This window comes from Carettochelys insculpta, chromosome 3 (assembly GCF_033958435.1).
Source record: "Carettochelys insculpta isolate YL-2023 chromosome 3, ASM3395843v1, whole genome shotgun sequence".
NCBI lineage: Eukaryota > Metazoa > Chordata > Testudines > Carettochelyidae > Carettochelys > Carettochelys insculpta.
The window spans coordinates 189,854,944-189,876,105 of NC_134139.1; the positions used below are offsets into that span (position 1 = coordinate 189,854,944).

The window sequence follows — 21,162 nt, forward strand, 5'->3', positions numbered from 1 at the left end:
TCATGGGTTACAAGCACCTATGTAGAGAAGAGACTTCCCAAAGGAGGACTATTTACACTATAGGTTGAACCTCTCTAGTCTGGAAGTCTCTCATCTGGTAACATCCATAGTCCAGCATGATTTTAGCAAGCCAGATGTCCACTTATCATGGGTGTGGCCAAGTTTCCCACGGTCCCATAAAATTTGTTTACAGACGCCAATCCTGGCTCTCAGTGTTCTGTGCTATTATGTAACTGTAACTTACCCCTAAATGACTTCCAAGAGCCAGTAATCAGTGGAAGTGTTGGTAATGCTGCAAGACAATATTGACCTCTTGTGGTCTGTCAAATTCTTTCACCTGGCCTGGTCGGGTCCCAAGGGTGCTGGACTAGAGAGGTTCAACCTGTAGCAGGAAAAGGCATAATGAGATCCAGCATTTGGAAGCTGAGGGTGGACACATGCAGACTAGGAAGAAGGTGCAGATATTTTAGCAGTGAAGGTGATTAACAGTCAGAACCACTTATCTAGTGAAGTGATAGTTTCTGAATTGTTTGAAGTATTTAAATCAAGACTGAATATCTTTCTGTAAATCTGGTATGGTTCAGAAGGTCTGGGCTAGATGGAGAGATTAGTACATGATGTTCTCTGCTCTCTTCTGCAGGAATTCTGACTAGATTATCATAATAGTTCGTAATGTACATGAATCTATGAAACTCAACTGACATTAATGAGTTGCTTCTCACTGACACCAACATTGGTGCAACAATTGGGCCAGAGACATAAAATACGTAGGGTTTTTTGTTTTGACAGAATTAAGATAAATAAATGGATCGTGCAGTTCCTCAGAGAAAATTCAACCATTTAACCAGGCTTCTTGGTTTTCCAGCCAATGCCTTTATAATGACTTATAAACAGTTTGAGTCCCTTGTTGGCATAGTCATACAAGGGCCAAAAAGTACGTGAGTGGAACATTCACTAATCTTTATGGTCTGACCATAAACGGTGAACAGTTTTCTTGTGGCTACATATACGTTTGTAGTATACTAAACCACAGCCTGACCCCCTAATATATCAAGAACATTACATAGAAATGCTTTTTATGAGACCAAAGTAATTTAGGCAACCCACAACCTGGATCACATTTATGGTCTTAAGTCTGAGATACGCATGCCTCAATGGAAGGGAAAAAATGGACACTATGGATCTGATGGTGGCCTCTGTTATGTCTATGTGAAAAAGGGTGGCAGCTAGCCATGAATTCTGGATTTCTTAGCTCTGTTGGCTGAGAGTAGAATCTTATTTATATCTCTCTGTGGCCTTTGGTCTTTGAGAAACTATTGCCAAATTAATGCCATAATTTGCTTTTGTAGGAGTTAAAATCAATTTTGTAACTATACGTGAGTGCAAGTAGCAAAATTTGGATCTAGACCTCAAGCCAAACTTTCCCAAAGATCTGGAGGGGCTGGATCTGGAGATTTGATTTGTGCTATGGTAGAGAGAGGGTGTTACCACAGAGTACTAGGCTGGGATCCAAACTATTTCAAAGTTCAGAAGACTTTGGATCTACAGGTTGGTTTAGGTTCAGCTCTAATGAAAGTGATAACGACCTGAGAAGATAATACAGTTACAGAGAATAAACCATAATAACAAAACAGACTGTAGGCTAGACCCTCAGCTGGTAAAATTTTACATAGGTTTGTCATTATATCACCTGAGGATCTGCTTTTTTAAGTCCACAGAGGTCAACATTGTACAGGAAGCTCAGCTCCTTGTCAGTGGTGTGCGATGTGTGTTTTCTGTTTTTGGATTCCATGATGTTTTCAGCTGACCCTCTCTCTCAGTGGTTCGGGGGTTGTAAATAACGCTAGCCAGGTGACATGCATTTCATGAGGATAAGCCATAGCCAACTCTCCTGTAAAGGCCAGCAGGAAAGTTCGCAGATTTGTTTCAGTGTTATTAATGCTAAAAGTTAGACCAAGTCATTAGAAACAAAGAGGCTGACAGGAACATCTCTGAAGCAGTTTGGCCTGGAAATATGTAATTTACAATGTTGCTGAGACTGTTAATTGCCTCATTTTTCGAACATGACTGGCTGCTCAAGGATTTTTTTGTTCTTGTTGTTTGTTTTTCTTATTGCTCAAACACGTCCCTGCAGCCCGGTTTTCTAGTTTCCAAAAATATTAGTGGGGACAGTTCAAGGCTGGCTCAAACAGAGCTGAGCTCTAGACACAGATACAGCTGCACCTTGCCAGCTGATGGCTGCCTTGTCATAATGGTAGCTTCTAATCAATTTCTAAACAGATGTGGGCCTGCCTTGGATCAACTTTCCTGTTGTCAAGGAAAGACTAGGCCCTGGAAACTGAGCTCCTCTTTCACTACAAGAGGAGGTCCTCTCAGAACAAGGTTAGACACTGTGCCAACAGGTGTAGAAAAATCTCAAGGTATGGCTACACTGTATAGTAAGCTTGGGTCTGTGGGATTTGGGCCTGAGAAGCTGGTATTTCCAAGCTGTGCTTGATCATCCACACTGCAATATAAACCTTGGTAATAATTGCTAGACTTAGGGGAGAGTCATGCTAGCACCTCCCTAGTGTACTACTTAGAGCCTGTGACTCAGGTGTATGGTTTGACCAGAATCCACACTGTTTGAACTTGAGTTACAGTGGGACCTGGGCTATACTGACCCAAGCTGGGCTGATTTGTGTGTGAACAGAAAGGAGGCTTGGGCTCAAACCTCAAAGGTCAGGCCTACTGTGCAGTGTAGACACACCCTAAAATAGACAGAAATGGATTGGCAGGGCAGGATAGTGAAAACCTGCATTGTCCTACTCATAAGCTATGTCTACACTACAGCAATCTGTCGATAGACGTCACTGGGATTGTCTGACAAAATTTCTGTCGACAGAGTGTGGCCACACACAAAAGCAGATTGAAAAAGGTGATCTGCTCTTTCTACAGAGAGCAGCCAGACTGCCTGGCCCTCTTTCAACAGAACAGCCAACCAGAACTACAGCTGACAGGGCTGCCTGATGACCTGGAAGCCTTGCCTGTTGACAGGGGATCCCCTGGATTGCCCACATGGCTTCTTTGTCAACAGATTCTGTCGAGAAAGGAGTTCTGTCTCATGGGGGAGAGGCAGAAGGCCGTCGATGAAAAGTACTGAGTTTTCTCAGCCAACCTCTCTAGTGTAGTCACAGCCATAGTGAATACTTTGTCTATTCTGTGGTTAAACAATGTAATGTAGTCTCTTGAGTTCTGTCTGGTATTTTTTATGATCACTAAAATAATGGGGTAAGTTGAAGACATGGTGAGGGAAGCTGTTATAATATCCATTGCTTGTTCATATTAGAACAAGGCACCAATCTGCTGTCCACAGCTACCTGTTAGGTGGGCATATTTGGTTTTAGACAGAGAAAACTACAGCTGCACATCCTTCAGAAAAGTAGCTTTCCTGCCCTTCCCTGCTTTTTGCCCATAGAATGTTACCAGAATTTCACTGGAATAGCAATCAGTGGGCAAGAGAAACTGGGGACCAGAAGCACATTTCTCTCTTTATTGTAAAGTGGTGCTGCTCAGGAAGAACCCAATCTCCCTGGACCTTCTGCAGCAGCAGCAGAACTTTCAGTGTGTTTTGGCAACAAGAAATTGATTGTTGTATTCCTCACTGAAGGCCATGACTTGAGCTGTCCACTTCAATGAGATCTGCGAAAAAGCTTGTGCTCTGAGCATGGAACACGAAAAGGGAGTTAAGCTCTTTGTTCAATGGGCCAGAGGTGGTTTTTGTTTTATCAGAGAAATCCTGAGTGGCTCCACTGCAAGCAATGGCATTGCTCTGGATTGGCACCCGACTGTTTTGCACAGAGTAACTATTTCTGTTCTCCACAGGAATATTCCTTATTACAGTAGAGGTGTACAAATAATGAAATATATACACTTGTCGATTGCAGTATGATCTGCAAGTAAATGAGGCCACACCTCCTCGACGCTGTTCTCCACATGCCTGGTTTACAGATGCAGGATTTGAATACCAAAAGGGAAATTGTGGCTCTATTGAAGTCAATGGCAAAACTCTCACTGACTTTGGCAAGGCCAGGATTTCACCTTGGGAAGTACTGTTGCTTTCACCAAGGTTGTCCTTTCCCATATGCAGAATATGCAGGTGCGTAGGGTACCTGTAAATTCAGGGCACCATTGGGTCTTAATGTCCATTCACCTGCCTCCTCCTATACCTGTTCTGTGGCTCTGCTTTCTTGAGAGAAGACAAGAGTTAACTTAAAAATGAAGAAGCCTGCCAGAGCTATTAGCAGGCTGTGAAACCTGTGAAAGAGCCATTCAAGTGGTAATGTTGCCATTTAACAGGCATTTTCCAGTCTCAGAAATATACATTTAATTTCCGAATTTACTGTCTCAGAGGGGTAGCCCTGTTAGTCTGTAGCTTCACAAATAACAAGAAGTCTTGTAGTACCTTAGGGTGTGTCTGTAATTACCAGGAGATTGATCCAGTCAGGGATGATCTTCCAGAGTTTGATTTTGCATGTCTGGTGGAGATGTGCAAAATAGATCTGTCTGAGCCAGTCAGGGATGATCTTCCAGAGTTTGATTTTGCATGTCTGGTGGAGATGTGCAAAATAGATGTGTCTGAGGTCGGCAGTTGATCCCTGTACTCCTGGCTACTGTAAGGAGTAAGGAAGGTTGAGAGGAGAAAGTCTCCCATTGATCTCCCTCAGTGAGGACAGACCATAAAGTCAATTGCAGATATGTCGATTCTAGCTATGCAATTGCCATAGCTTGACCTGCATATCTGCAGCTGAATTTAAGGTCTAATGTAGACCAAGTCTTAGAGGCTAACAAATTTATTAGGTCATGAGCTTTTGTGGATAAGACCCACTTCTTTAGATTATCTTCAGAATTTATTGTATTAAGATCTAGGATATCAGTTTAACATTTGCTTTAAAATATTTCATTTGTGTGTTGTTGAAAATTGTACAATCACATCACTAAAAAAAATCAACACCTTCCCTGTCAGTTTCCACCAGGAAGAGAGACGCCAGTTTAACAGTACTGCCTAGGGCCTCATAAATCCCAAGGATGAACACCATTGCAGTTAATCAGCACAAGATGAGTGTGAGCGAGAAATCAGGTCCCCTGGTCAAATGTATCCCAGGTATAAATCCAGAAGGCAGAAATAGGATAAAGTGGAGCTGGGATAAATTCTGTGTATACAACCACATTGCTGCCTTTCAGGGGAGTGAATGGTGCTCAGTGTTGTTCTTTAGGTCCCAGGGTAAATGCCCATTTTGGAGTCCAAGGTCATGAGTTCTGTTCCTTAGTTCACCTGTTTACAATTTGCTGCCAATTGTCTGCATAGAGAATTTTATAACACCACTCCAAAGTGGTGCAAAAATACTGGAAGTAGCCAGGGAAAACCTGCTGATCGCCTCTGAAACATAGAATCCGAAACGCCATTGTATTCCCAGAGCCCTAACAATCCTTCCTTGGCAATATGTGAAGATAAAATGACTTGCTCAGGATGACCCTGTATTCCCCAGAGTCTGATGCTTGGTAGATGAAATTCCCCTGGCACAAAGAGCCTACACAAGGCCTCTGTGCTATTTACATCCCAACCAAGTCCTAAGGATTCAAGGCCCTGAGGTCTTTAAGGGGACTTAAATACTGTACCACAATGGCTTTTACTCAGTGTTTACTGCTACAATAACTAACAACATACATGCAGGCAAACCGTGCACAAGGCAGAATCAATAGTTATCATACTGTCGTGGTTCTTCTTGGAATATGTGAGCACCTCATAGTTGTTAATGTGTTTAGTCTCCCAATACATCTTTCTGGTAGGACAGTCATATTATTCCCATTTTACAGGTGGAGACCTGGTGCACAGAGAGATTCAGTGCCATGCCCAGCTCACAGAGGAAGTCTGTGGCAGAGCCAGGAATTGAAACCATGTCTCCCAAGTCTGAGGCCAAAGTGCTAACCACTAGTCCTCTCATTTTCATGTCAATCAAAGCCACAACAATAATCATAAAAACAGTCAACCAAAATGTTTTTTTTTGATCAGCCACTTCTTGCCATGGCTAAATGTTTGAGCACTTGCAAGCATTATAAACAGAATAGCAGAGTATGAACATGAACAAATGTGAATTCAGTAGGTTTAGAGTGATTTCAATAGATAATTATAGGTTCGCAATCTGCAGTGTTTATACAACCACTCCAATAAAAAAGCCACAGTTTCCATGCAGAGAATATTCTACAGCAGGATTTATTTGACCTTCAGCACTGTTTTTATCTGCAGGATATAATTACGGCTAAGCTAGAAATATTAAGCATTTGAAAAGAACTGTGTATTTACAATTTGTTGGCTCTACTCTTCCCTCCATGGGAATAATTCGCAACAGGCGGGAGGAAACTTGAAAATTGTTACCATTTGATTTGCAGGCACTAATGCTCAAATTCATGGAAGCCCTGCACTCAGGAAAAATGCTGTCGCATGCAGCTAAATGTAAGCCTGTTAAAGCCAATGGAACTTAAGCATGTGCTTAAGTGCATTCCTGAATCATGCTCTAAAACCTCAAGAGTACTGTTGTGTACACATGCACATATGTTCTGTGGAATGGCAGGGTAAGGGTAGTTGAAGGCAAAATGGGTTTGTGCCAAAGTTAACGTGCAAATCATTATGATGTCCAAGCTGATTACTGGCACAAATCACTTTTTCCAAAATGCTGAAACCCGTTTTTCTTCCTCAAAGAATTTTTTTTAAAAATGTTCTTAAAGAAATAATACTGTTGTTACAAACTTGTTACCTGAATTAGAAAAGACCTGCACAGAAAGGAAAGGCGCAATCACTGGCACAGACAAAAGTTTAGTGGAAAAATCTGTAGTGACAAGAGTCTTACCTTACAGCAGATTTATGGACTGAGGTGCTGTTAGTCCTACTTTACTATGGAGGGTAAATCGATCAGATTCAGCCCGGAGTGTATTCGTCAGTGAGGTCTATGATGCCTAGACTAATCTTAATAAACAAAAACAAAACGCAGACAAATGGACAGAGGCATTAGCAGTGACAAAATACAGAGGCTCTGGCTGCACTACTGAGCTTCTAGCAGTGCAGCTGCATCCATGCATCTGGTTCACTGTCTTGCTGCTGCTGCAGAGGCTTCAAGCCAATGGCAGAGAGCTCACCTGGTGACTTAACTACTCTAGCCCCATCCAGTAGCAGTAGCTAAGTCCATAGTGGAGCTTAGGTTAGTGTAACTTACAGTGCTGGGCGAATGGTGGCTTATTCGCACCCTGAAGGACATAAGTGGTAGCATGTATGTGACTTAAGTTCCCCAAAGCCTGTCTTCTGCTGAAATGTCATATTGAGGCAAAAACATTGTAGGTATTTGCACGACATTGGTTCTCACAGCTTTAGGTCCCAAGACTGCAGATACTTTGGCACATACTTAATGTTGCAGCTGAGATCCTTATGAATAAAGTTTGGCACATGCATAACTATTTGCAGGACTGAGACTTACCAGGCAAGCTGAGATGAAGGGGTCTGAGTCACCATTCTCTTATTCCACTTGCATGCTTGTTCATGAAGATAGAGGTGGCCTAATGGAGTAGTGAATCTGCCCTGAGAACTGATGTGATAAACTAGAGGTTGCTTCTGCCCAGTGAAGCTAATGGGAGTTTTGCCACTGCATTCAAAAGAAGCAGGATTGCTTCTGTAACCAGTCACAGGCAGACTTGAACCTCAAACCTCTGGAGCTAAGTGCATGAGCCTCTCTATAGTTTGAGCTAAAAGCCACCTGGCTCTCAGGTCAGGCTGTAAAAGGAGACACATTTGTTCCCTGTGCAAGTGAGCTAGGTGCCACTACACAGGACAGTGAACCACTGAGGTGCATGGGTCACACTTTCACTTGGAATATTGAAATAGGTGAGGAATCTCCTGTCATTTAATGTCGCTAAAATTCATAGTCAAAGGACCTAACTCTATATGTCATATGCCTCCTTGACACAGGCATCATGAATATTAATAGACCTGACTCAGATTCATAGAATCATAGAATTCTAGAGCTGGAAGGGACCTCAGGAGGTCATCTAGTCCAGTCCCCTGGCTAAAGCAGGATCAACCCATCTAAATTATCCTAGCCAGGATTTTGTCAAGCCAGGACTTAAAAACCCCTAGGGATGGAGATTCCACCACTTGTCTCAGTAATGCATTCCAGAGCTTCACCACCCTCCTGAGATTAGTACAAAGGAGATCAATATCAAGCTCACAAGCATACAGACGGAACAGGGTAGAAGTTTGGAAATTAAAAAGTGTTGCACATCTAGACGGTTGTTAAGTAGTTTGCTTTGGAATGTTGTTACACCAAACCATGATCGCAGTAATGAATGACATTTGATTTTCAATGTGTTGGATTTGCTGCTTGCCTTTCTTCACCATTACTTTCCAGTACATTTTTAGGGGCCTGATTTTTCATGGTGTGGAAGGCTTCTCAAAACCAAAGAGAGAGGGCGTGTTAAAACTCACAGAGCACGCTAAACAGGAAAGTCATGGCCCTGAGCAGTAAACCACTGAAGCACATGTTTAACTTTACATCAGTGGGCTTTAAACACCTTCAGAAAATTAATCACATGCTTCAGTGCTTTGCTGAATAGGGAGGCTCTTCTGTGGGGAGGCCAAAGTGCCTGAATCTGATCTCACATCAGATATACCCTGGTATATCTCCATTAATCCCAGGGGAGTTACCCCTTATACCAATGTAAGAAGGATCAGAAACAGAGCATGGGTTAAAATCATGGCCCTAATGGATATTTTACCATTGACTTCCAGAAAGTCCATATGCCCTATTTGTTTGGAAAGTTGGAGTAGGATGCAGTGTTCTCCATTGCATCATTCACGTTCGCCACTTTAAAAAGAATAAAGGCCAAAATGTTCAAGCATACGCTTAGGGCTGGTTTATTCCTAAGACTTCTCATTTAACTAAATCTGTTTGCTAAAGCCAAGTTAGCTATTTTGGTTCAGGTCAGTATGTGGACTCTCTTATTTTGGAATACAAGTGTCTGAAGTCTGTTTGCTACCATATTTAGTGGAAAATTTTGGGCAAAGGTGAATTTTATGTTGTTACATATTTTAAATTCTGGACTTTTTCCCTTAGCAAGAATTTGATGCTTTTTCTGCAGAAAATGCCCTTCTACTCTCTCCATATTTCTAATGACCCCAAGAGAAATGTTCACAAAATGTGTTCATCCAAGCCTATTACTGCATTTCCTGTAATTGCACTTGAATTCTTTAAAGAACAAAATAGATGTAGCTCCTACAAGACAATGAGTCTCTGTCTTGATCAGCCATAGTTTTATTTATATGCTTTTCTCTCTGATTAAAGAAGTCCTAAAAAGCAGTAGGGAGGTCATTGTGCCAGTATGTGCCTCTTGTATAATGTTTGTATGTTCCTCATAAGCTCTACATTCATTTTGTTCACCTTTTCCAGGTCTGACTGTGTGACATGTTTCTCCAGAAGCTAGTTCTATAACTGATGGTGTAAATGCATTGCGTGTATGTATTCTAAAATTTAAATAGATTGTACATATTGAATTGTAAATGAACTGTAAACAGCAATCTATATTTTCTTGAATATATTATATAGCAGTATATATTGTTAAATAAGTATTCTTGTATACTCTTCATTAACCTTTTAAATATTTTGTACAGATAAGTTTATTAAATATTTTATGGATGAATTTTTTTGAAATTTTTTCATCCTTTTGATGATTTTTTGTGTTGTAAAATGGAATGATGGGTTGTGAACTTCCTTCATCTACTTTTATGGCTAAAACCTATCTACTTCCTGGTTTATTTAGGATATTAAAAGCAAAAACAAACGCAGTGTAAAATTGACTGCTTTTGTCCTTTCTAACCCAATCTCTGGCCTATATAAATGTGCAGAGCAATGAGTGTGTGTCACACCCCTACTATCTGTTCTACTAGTGATTATGGCCCACCAACGTTGGCTACTTAACAGGCAATTCCCAATGAAATCAATGGCAGAGTCTCCATTGACTTTTGTGGGATGCGGTTCAGGGTCTAAAGGATTACTCCTTTAGTTCAAGCAATTGATGGTTGTGTTGTGGTGCTGAATGTTAACTGTTCACTATGTGCTGCTGATCCATTTGGCTCAGGGTCATCTGATGTGCTCTCCGTGGTGTAGCTACATGTCACCACTTACTCGGGACAGAGCGGAGAGCATATGTTAGTCATGTATGAGAAAGGGTGGCAAAAAAAAAAAAGAATAAGGGGCCAACTTAATTGTCTTTCAATAGGAATTGGGCATCTAACTCTCTTAGGTACTTTGGAAGAGCCCACCCTTGAACCGGACTCTGTGCATCTGGATACTCCTCCCACTTACAGGAGTTTTCCATCAGAGTGAAGCTACATCTAGCTTAAAGCCATGATTGATGTTTAGAGATTGATTCACTGGCAGTCAGTTTAGAAGGTCTAGTTAAGACCTCCTAAATCAACTGCAGACCACTCTCCTGACAACTCTGTTACTCTACCCTGGGGCCATGTCTACACTAGTCCAAATCTTCGAAACAGCCATGCAAATGGCCATTTCAAAGATTACTAATGAGGCGCTGAAATACATATTAGCATGCCGGCAGCCATAGCTTTTCAAAATTGCTGCATCTCACTGCCACACAGCTCATCCAGATGGGGCTCCTTTTTGAAAGGACCCCGGGAACTTTGAAATCTGCTGATAGGAATAAGGGGATTTCCAAGTTCCCAGGGTCCTTTCAAAAAGGAGCCCTGTCTGGACGAGCTGTGCGACAGCGAGATGTGGCAATTTTGAAGAGCCATGGCCGCCAGCATGCTAATATGTATTTCAGCGCCTCATTAGTAATCTTCAAAATGGCCATTTTCATGGCCGTTTTGAAGATTTCGGCTAGTGTAGACGTAGCCTGGATGAGAAGAGTAAGAGGAATCAATGGGAGATTTTTTTCTCCTACTGACTTCATCCCCATCCCTGCATGGTAGTGCTCATGGCAACCTGACTTGAGGTATGTCAATTCCAGCTATGTTATTCACATAGCTGGAGTTTCACACTTAAGTCGACCTCCTGCTGTAGTGTAGTTGTAGCCTGTAACTTTTGTGATTTCCTTGCAGAGTTACTCTTGATTTACTCGAGTATCAGTGGGTGTAAACAACAAGAAGTCCTGTGGCACCTTATAGACTAACAGATATTTTGGAGCATAAGCTTTCATGGGCAAAGACCTGCTTCATCAGATGCATGAGTGGGGGTGGTGGTTTCAGAAGGGTATTTAAAGAGTGGTGTCCCAGTAAGGGCCAGGGAGGGCCAGAGCTGACAAGGTCTATTCAGTCAGGGTGGAAAAGGCCCTTTATCAGTAGTGTGCATGAAGAGAGGGAAAAATAAGTCAGATAAGATAGGTGGGATATGGCCCATTCTCAGTCTAATGTGGAGATGTTAACACCTCAGGCATAAATCAGACATCAGGAATGGTAGTGTAGAGTAGCCTGTGGGAGAACGCTTCAATCTCCCTGGACACTCAGTAGCAGATTTAAGGGTAGCAGTCCTGAAACAAAGAAATTTCAAAAATCAAATGGAGAGAGAAATCTCTGAGCTGCAATTTATTTGCAAATTTGACTCCATTAACCAAGGATTAAACAGAGCCTGGGACTTGCTTGCACTTTACAAAAGGAGCTTCTCTGCCCTAGGTGTTAACATCTCCACATTAGACTGAGAATGGGCTATATCCCACCCATCTTATCTGACCTGTTTTTTCCTCTCTTCATACATACTATTGATAAAGGGCCTTTTCCACCCTGACTGAATAGGCCTTGTCAGCTCTGGCCCTCCCTTTTAGTGGGACCCCACTGTTTAAATACCCCTCTGAAACCCCCCGCCCCATGCATCTGATGAAGCAGGTCTTTGCCCACAAAAGCTTATTCTCCAAAATATCTGTTAGTCTATAAGGTGCCACAGGACTTCTTCTTGTTCTCGAAGATACAGACTAACACGGCGACCTCTCTGATAGTGGGTGTAAAATCACTTCTGGGAAGATCAACACTACCGCGGTTGATTTACCAGAGTTTGATTAGTGTGCCTGGTAGAGATGCACTAAACTGAACTCACAGGGTGCCTGCATCAGTGCCCATACTCCTGCTCCTCATAATGAGTAAGGGAAGTTGATGGGAGTGAATGCACTCCTACACTGGAGATGGCACAGAAATCTGAATTAAGGTGCATAGACTCCAGTTACATAATGAATGTAGCTGGACTTGTGTACCTTAATTCAACCTTCCACTTTAATGTAGACCCACCCTAAGAATGCATCCTAGCAGAACTCTACCATATACACTATTGTAAACGTATTTATGCGAAGTAAGGCATATTTGTGAGCATGGAAAAAATCCCGAAACACATCAGATATGTGTTTCATTCACAATAGACCAACATCACTTTTCAAAGCTAGAGAGAAACATACAGATCAGACATAAGAAGAGTGCTTGATGTATTTAACTCCTACAGTGCTGATATTTTCAAGACTGCTGCTAATTTTAATGGGCTTTGGATCAGGCTCTTAAATGGACTGTTTCCTGTCATGACCCAGGCAATTTTGTACATTTCAGTTAACTCCAAGAGATGTTTTGGGAGATAATACAGGAGGGCTTTGTACAAAGTACAGCAAAGGAGGTGCAACTCAGTGTATGTTCAGTGACTAAACATTACTTGGGCATCAATACAACTACTCCAATTTTCTTTTCCATAAAGTGGAAATTTCCCAAAGGAATGTCGCTGTGTTTGGCTCTGTCCTGTTTTGGAAATTGGCTGGTGCAAGCCCATAGGGTTATGATAACAGAAGGAAACCTCCGTTGGGTGAGCTATATAACTTGTTTTCCTTTTCTCTTAGAATCTTCATGCATGTCTGCAGTAAGTCACAGATAAGAAAGTTTAGCATGTAAAAGGATTTTGCCACCTATCCTGGGCTCCAATTCAGGAAAGCATTTAAGCACGTATGTAATTTCCAGGAGGCAACTCATGTGCTAATAGATAGGCACATGCTTATGTGGTTTGCTGTACTGGCTGATTGATCAATAATGTGCATGTGATGACCCTCTGATTTTCACCCTTGTCTGATCTCTTCTCTGTATAGTCACAGCGAGGTAGCTGTTTTAGTCTGTATCTTCACAAAACAAAAAAAGCAGTCCTGTAGCACTTTAAAGGCTGTCAAAATAAGTTAGTAGGTGATGAGCTTTTCATGAGACCCACTTCTTCAGATCTGGAAATTCCGATTAAAGCAAACTGACACAACAAGACTGTCACAGAACGACAGAAAAAATTAAATGAAATGTGATGAGTCAGCTTCGCAGGACAGATTGGGGGATGGAAGGGAGGGGAAGAAAATTACTTACTGCAAGTGTCTACTAAGTTAAATGAGTTGCCCGAGATCACTACAAATATCAAAGATGAGGAAATTGTCCTTGTAATGTATAAGGTAATTGCTATCTTTGTTGATCCCAAGATGTAAAGTACTGAAACCAAGAATGAACTCCAATTCAGATGTCTCCCTTTGTAATCTGGAGTTAAAGTCTCTGTTTTAGGATGCAGGTTTTCAGGTTGTGGATGCTATGGCCTGCTCCACTGAACTGCTCACTGACAGGTTTATGGGTATTCAGATTCCTAATGTCTGATTTGTGTCCATTTGTTCTTTGGCCAAGTGATTGTCCAGTTTGTCCAATAGACATAGCAGAGGGGCACTGCTGGAACATGATGGCATAGATCGCATTGGTGGAGGTACAGGAATATGAGTCCCTAATTATGTAACTGATGTGGTTAGGTCCAGTGATGGTGTCTCCAGAGTAATCGTGGACAGAGTACGCAATAGGGTTGTTGCACGGAAAAATTTCAGGATTAATATTTCTGTGATATGGTGTGTGGTTGCTAGTGAGAATTTTCCTGAGGTTAGGTGATTGTCTGTACGAAAGGACATGTCTCTCACCCAGGGCCTCTGAGAGTGTAGCATCATGATCCAGTATAGCTTGTAGATTGCCGATAATGAACTTGATGGCTTTGACTTGAGGGCTGTAGGTGATGACAAGTGGTGTTCTCTAATTAACCTTTTTGGGTCTCTCTAGAAGTAGCTGATTTCTGGGTGGTCTGGGTAGTTAATGGGCCTGTCAAGCTGTTTCTTTACTTCTCCTGGTGGGTAATTAATTTTACGAATGCCTGGTAGAGAGCTTGAAGTTTTTGGTCTCTGTCAGTAGGATTGGAGCAGATGTGGTTGTACCTTGGGGCTTGACTATCAAGGGTGGATCGTGTGTTGTATCCTGGATGGAAGCTGGAGGCATGTTAGTAAGTGTAGTGATAAGTAGGTTTTCGGTAGATAGCGGTATTGATTTGGCCATTGGTGATTTTGTCCTGTAGTGTCCAGGAAATGGATTTCTCATGTGGACTGGTCAAGGCAGCAATTGATGGTGGGGGTACAGGTTCTGTGTAAACTCACCTGCTGTGCTAGTGAGAAGTGACCCATATAGAAGGAACAACAGATAAAGTAAACATTTATACATGAAAGCTCAATCTGTGAGTATTATTCTTCCTAATAACAAATATATCTGGCACACAAACATTAGTAATTTTAAAGGTTTCCCCCTTTAATAAAAATGAAGAACAGAGCAGAGACATTGGGAATGCCTCTAGTCCCCCTACCCCTGCTAAACTACTTCCCAGGTAGCCTGCAGACCTAAGGATTTTTGTGAGATTTGGCAAAGTGTAGAGTATTTAGAGGCTGGGGGCTTTAAAGGACATGAGACTGAGATTTTAGTGAACAGGAACAATAAGGCACATTCCTCAGCTGTCATTTACATTCAGAGTTTCTTCACATAGGATGGGGCCGAACTTTTCAGCAAGGATCTGAACAACAAACTACCCACTGACAAATGAGTCGTTTTAAAACAACACACTACGTTTATTAGCCTCTGCAAATTGGTAGGAAACCACAGCACAATTATTTTCTTGCAAGTATTTTTGTGCAATATATGAAATGGAAAACTCTGGTTCACTTAGCATCAGCCTGAAGACTTGAATATGACCTCTAATGAAGGATCTCCCAAGGTGAAGGCAATGGCTTTTTTTTCCTCTGTCCCATTTGTGTACACACACTGTCCTCTTTCATAATTTCAGTGTGATGCTGCCTTGAGCAACAACAATCACTTCTGGCAACTGGACTGTATTAACTACCACTACAGCTTTTGCTTTTACTAAACTCCCATAGTTGTTCCACCAATATGTGTTGCTCTAATGGTGCCTGGTCATTTGCAAACTCCTCCTGGATTCTTATTTTGTTGAAGTGCCAAGGAAGAGAATGTTGCGCTGTGAGCAAACAGACTTAGCACCTCATTGTAATTGTGAGCCTGAGTGTGACCTGTGACACCGAGGGTAACATGGCAGTCTCCTGGGTCCAGCAGGTTTACACAATAATGTTTTGAGCAACTGCGCTTACAATCAAACTTTGCCTCTTGTTCAGAGAGTTAGTTCTCAGGATTCAGGGCTGTATTTGTTGGAGGGGAAATGATGCAAATAATGAACCAAATCTCTGAAAAATTCATTAGGTAAACATGAATGACAGCAGAAGGCAGAGTCTGATGTGTGTCTCCCTACACTGTCCTCTCTGTTTAGCTGTTTGCCCCAGTGGAAAATCTCCACAATGACTGATGTATTCTGCATATTTGGCAAACTTCTTCTGCACAACGGAACCTCACTAAGCCACAGACCTTATAGCTCTTACAAAGAGGTGATGTTGGCAGCAAAGATTTAATAGGTGGTTCAGGAACTTAAATCCACTGACTTTCATTGAGATATAAACTCTGATGTGCCTAAATTGTTTTTGAAAATGGGACTTCGGCTCCAAATTCAGGTAATAGTATGAGAAAATTCTGCAGGCCCTAGGTTACAAAGTAAGATAATTAAAACAAAATAACTGATCTCAAATTACAAGCAAGTCATTTTGCAAGAAGTGTTTGTACTTTTCTTACTGTGTGCTCACTTCTTCCAAGAGGTCCCAATTGATCAAAACACTTCATAACTTCAGATATGTGGCATTCCATCTCTAATCAGCAACGCACTTAAATATCAGCTGAAGTTTTGCTGAAGTTAATGTGATTATTCATGAGTTAAACATGCATGTTCGCACTTGATTGGATCATGACCTAATTAACAAAATTAATTCATTTGCTATCAGTCCCTAGTGCTGTGCATTAGCAAGGTTTTCTTATATTACAGTAAGATGGCACTTTTGCTATCTTCTGAAGCTTTGCGCCTCAGATCCTGATTAACTCTTTAGCACCAGAGAAGTTGGATTTTCCTGGTGAAAAGGCTGCTGCTGTCAGCATGAAGAGAAGAAAATACTTCTCGCACTAGAGATCAGCTCAGTCAGTACAATGCAAAGGTATGATTTTTCAGAGGGGCTGTTTAGTTCCCATTGGCTTCAACAAGCAATGCAGGGTGGAGAAAGGGGCTGACACTTCTGAAAACTAGGCCCTTTCTTGTTATCCCTGAGCAGTTTATTTTCAGACTTCAACCATGCAGAATAGGCCTCCCAAGAGGAAGGAACTGATTAATTCATAAAATTCTCATTAGCCTTAGAGCAAACAGACTTAATAAAGTCATAAGGGATTATTCAGCAGCAGACCTGGCAGTTGCTGACCATCTCTACCCACATGATAGGTCTCAGTGCAATCTGTGGGATTTACCATCATTATTAGCAGGGCACAAGAGAGCAACATTATAAAAAAAACCCACAAAGTTTATGTACTGTGAAGTCGGTTCCTCACCTTCTGCATATGAACAATGCACTGTGAACAAATCCTCAGTTTCCAGGCTTCAGGGGTTGCTTGTAGTCTCTTAACTGCAATATTTTCTATCACTGGAAGAGCCATTTAATAGTTGAGTGTTTACACTCTGGTTCCATACTCAGCTACTCAATTCAATATACCGCAAGGAACGAACATTTTATTCAATCACAGCAACACGACATTACAGAAGACTCTATTGAACTGAAGGGTGACATTTGTTGCTAACATACATATATACACTTCACCCTGCCACACGGAGTACCTATGACAGCACATGGGTACAGAAGCTGCAACAAAAAGTACATCCAGCCTGACTGCACATCCACACCTGCGGGCTGTTTGACCAGACATAGAACAGAAGATTTCAAAAGTGGGCGCAGTGATTGTTGTTGTTGTGATTGTTATGGATGTAGAAAGCAACAAAATATATTCTTCTGCCACTATGGTTTTGCTGAGAGAAGGCATCTTCTAGGAGCTCGTAATTACCATGAGCAGTTTCATTTCACAGATCAGTCTGGGACAAGTACTTCAAACACATTCAGCTTGTGCCACTACTGTTTATAATTTCAACCTTAAGCATCATCTGCTGTTTTGTTATACACAAACGTTATTCATAAATCCATTATTTAGTTTCAACAGCCAAGCCAGCAAATGGTGCAAGAAGGTCATTTTAGTCCTACCAGCTGTTACACAGTCCTGGAATTCTGAAGACAAGTCCACAAAAGTCTAGAAATTGGATTCTGCTAGCTTGCTTTTAAATATCGGAAAGCAACAGAGGAACTTAAACAGAAATGACTGTGTGTGCATGTAATCATATCAAGGGATAGGAAGAATGAGTATTCCTGGGTTATTTAGTCTGACCTCCTGTGTTATACAGGACTTTTCCAACATCTCCCCTAATGGCTTATTTATATTCTTAATGGATCATATAAATTAGGGATGAAGAAGACACACCAAGCCTGCTCTCTCCCTGCCAGGGAAGGATTGCTCCTTATATTATCAAAGTGATTTTTCTTTTTCTTTTCTTTTTTTTTTTAAATATTTTTAAGCACTTTGGGGGGCTGGACTCATATCCTTTTCTTTGAGAGACTATTTCACAATCTCTCTGTGAGGAAGTATTCCCTCATTCCATCTCTCTCTCTCGGCAATTTCTGCTCACAGTGCCTACAAAGCTACCATGGTTAGTTATAATTCCTTGTTAATATTATTTTTTACAAATTACAGATTCCTTTTCACTCTTTGCAATTGATACTGAATTGAAATGAAAGAGAGAAAGAGCATGCCTGATGATGATGTGTATTTATTAGCAATGTATTAGAGTAAGGAACAGAACTAAAAGCTGGATGCTGGAGTCTGTATTCATTTTGTGCGAGAATCCACCCTGGTGGAGATTGAGAGCTGAAATCACAGGGTTTTGCCTCAAGCCAAACTCACAAAATGGCAGACAGGAGGCTGTTAGGGGACGGCTGGTGGAGCATTATGGACGGATGGATGGTGGAGCAGGTGAACAAGGCAGCTGGTAGGAAAAATTTATTTCATTTTTTGGAGCAGGGGAGGAATAGCTCAGGAGTTTGAGCATTGGCTTGCTAAACCCAGGGTCGTGAGCTGAATCCTTGAGGAGACCATTTAGGGGTCTAGGGCAAATAGACTTAAAAAAAAATGTCAGGGATGGTGCTTGGCTCTGCCAAGAGAGCAGGGGACTGGACTTGATACTTCCCAAGGTCCCTTCCTGTTTTATGAGATGCATATCTCCATAAGTGCATAATACGGATTTAGCTATCTAACTTGCGACATTCCATTTTGACACTGCTGACCCTTGGCCTTTCCTTCTCCTACTCTCATTCTGAATGTGTAGCTCTTCCAGATCTTACCAGCCATGTATCCAGAAAAACATCTTGGTGGTTCTAATACCACTTTTGTGGACAGCAATATCAGCTGATAAATATTTCATACTCTGCGCAGTGTGACTCTGCATTGATAGAATCCCTGAAATATCTTGTACAGCCTGCATGGTGATCCAATATCTTTGGGACAATGGAGCAACGCTTTGGGCCAGTCAGTGTTTATCCTTCTGTCAGATGACTCCATAGAAAACAAGCCATAATCTATAATGCACAGACAAATTGTGGTAAGACTCTGACAGAGAATTACACATTCACAGAAGGGGCAATTTATTTCCCTAGTTATTCATTATTCATTGAATGAGTGTTTATAATTTGGTCAGAATCTCCTGAAACCAGTCTGCAATCATGGCAGCCACCTCTTTGCTGGCATCCAGTACAAAAGCGTGGCGGATTCCCTTCTCACAGAGCCGAATGTCCCCATCTGGAAAATCCATCTTGATCTCTTCAAAATACTGTTGTGGGCACCAGTTGTCTGCAACTCCGTAATAAAAAATCAGCTAGAAAACAAAGCACAGAGAAAACATTCATTTGAAAACGAAATGGGATGGGGGGGTGGGGGAGAGCGATAGTCAACTAAAAGAACAACACACAACGCTAGAAATGAGGGGAAGGGGCACGATCCAGTATTCCTGTTACTGATAATGAGAAAATCATTTCCCTTGACTATGCCTCAGTTTCCTCATCTGCAAAACTAGGGACAATAATACTTACCCAGCTTTGTAAAGAGCTCTGAAATCTAGTGGACCAGTGCTCAATAAGGCCTACGACCCTGTTAAACCTGTTAGATCACCAAGTCCGTGCCTCACTAGGGTAGGTTTCAGGAGTCCTATAATCTAGTTAGCATCTTCTACTTTAAGAGAGAGTTTTCACATCATTCTGTTTAATCAGAAATGACCAGTCAGAGTCACACTGGATATATACACTACATATGCTTTAACACAACTGTATCTATGGCTATGTCTACACTACAGTGATCTGTCAACAGCAGTTTCTGTTGGAAGATATCTTCCGACACAACTTCTGTCAAAAGACTGAGGCCAGACCACAAAGCGGATCACAAGAAAGATTCACTCTGTGGACATAAAGCAGTTGGACTGCCTGGACGCACTCTTGACAGAATGGCGAATGCGAAGCATAGCAGCCAGGGCTGCCTGGTATCCCAGAGGCCCTGTCGACACTCCCCAGAACATCCAGACGGGCTTTCTGTTAACAAAATCTGTCAACAGTGGTGTTTTACCTCATGGGAGAGTGGCACAACGCTGTTGACAGAAGTGCCGCACTCAGTCGATTTACTGTTGACAAAACGCTTTGGGAATGTGGACACTCCATGGGTTTTGTCGACAAAACGCCGGTTTTGTTGACAGAACTCTCTAGTGTAGATATAGCCTAATGGCCAGACGCTCTGCCGGCACAGCTCCAATGAAATCAATTTACACTAGCTCATGATATGGCCTGATACAATTTACATATAAACATCCCACGTTTTTTCTCTCATATGCCATGAAAAATGTTGACTCACCAGGTAACATTGTTCTAGTCATCACATTGGTAAGGAAAACAAAATGATATCTACTCAGACAGTGATCACATCCCTCACTGTTTAAAAGGATGCTTGAGGAAGAAAAGGAATTTTAAAAGGAAAACATTTTCATTCTATCATTTTATATTTACAGCAGGATCTTTGTAGGACAATGCTCACAGTCAACAACTATGATGTGCTACCAGAGAAGAGATGCTTACACATTTGGTAAAGAAAACTGGCTACACTCTGTTAGGAAAATAAAAATGTGAACCCCTATTATTCTCCTGTCTTCTCTTTGTGCTTTTAACAAAACTATGACAGGAGGTAACTACTACTATTACTTAACCCTCATACTCTGTGTGGAGCATAGATCATCTAGAAGCATAGGTCATCTATAAGTCTCCTCCACTTCACTCTGTCTCAGGACAAAACCTCGAGCTGACCCAAGGAGTACCCCAGTTGTTGTCCTTCAATCTCAGTAGATCTTTCCACGTTGTCCGAGGTCTTCCTCTTTTGTGCTTTCCTTGCGGGTTCCATGTGAGAGCTTGATGGACTATGCTGGATGATGGTTTTCTGAGAGTGTGACCTACCCATACCCACTGTCTTCTCTTGATTTCAATGTCAGTTGGTTCTTGTCCTGCTCTGTTCCAAAGCTCCTCATGTGTGATGAAGTCTTGCCATTTGATGTGAAGGATGTACCTCAGGCATCTGTTTATGAATGTCTGTAGCTTGTGATTTGAAGAAGTTTTAGTACACCACGTCTCACATCCATACAAGAGCGCACACTTCACATTTGTGTTGAAGATCTACAGTTTGTTCTTCACAGATATTCTTTGTGAACTCCACATGGGATGGAGAGTCTTGAATGCAGCTGTCGCTTTCCCTAT

At 41.7% G+C, this 21,162-nt stretch overlaps 1 protein-coding gene across 2 annotated transcripts in view; it reads right to left on the reverse strand.

The window, feature by feature from the left end:
- Positions 1–16,988: 16,988 nt before the first annotated feature.
- The window catches only part of LDAH (lipid droplet associated hydrolase), a 210,370-nt gene continuing 206,196 nt past the window's right edge, over positions 16,989–21,162 (reverse strand). For both annotated transcript variants that reach the window (XM_074988985.1, XM_074988984.1), the window contains exon 7: positions 16,989–19,250. In XM_074988985.1, the coding sequence (XP_074845086.1) occupies positions 19,059–19,250 (192 nt within the window). In that variant the 3' untranslated portion in view covers positions 16,989–19,058. The remainder of the gene's footprint in view (positions 19,251–21,162) is intronic.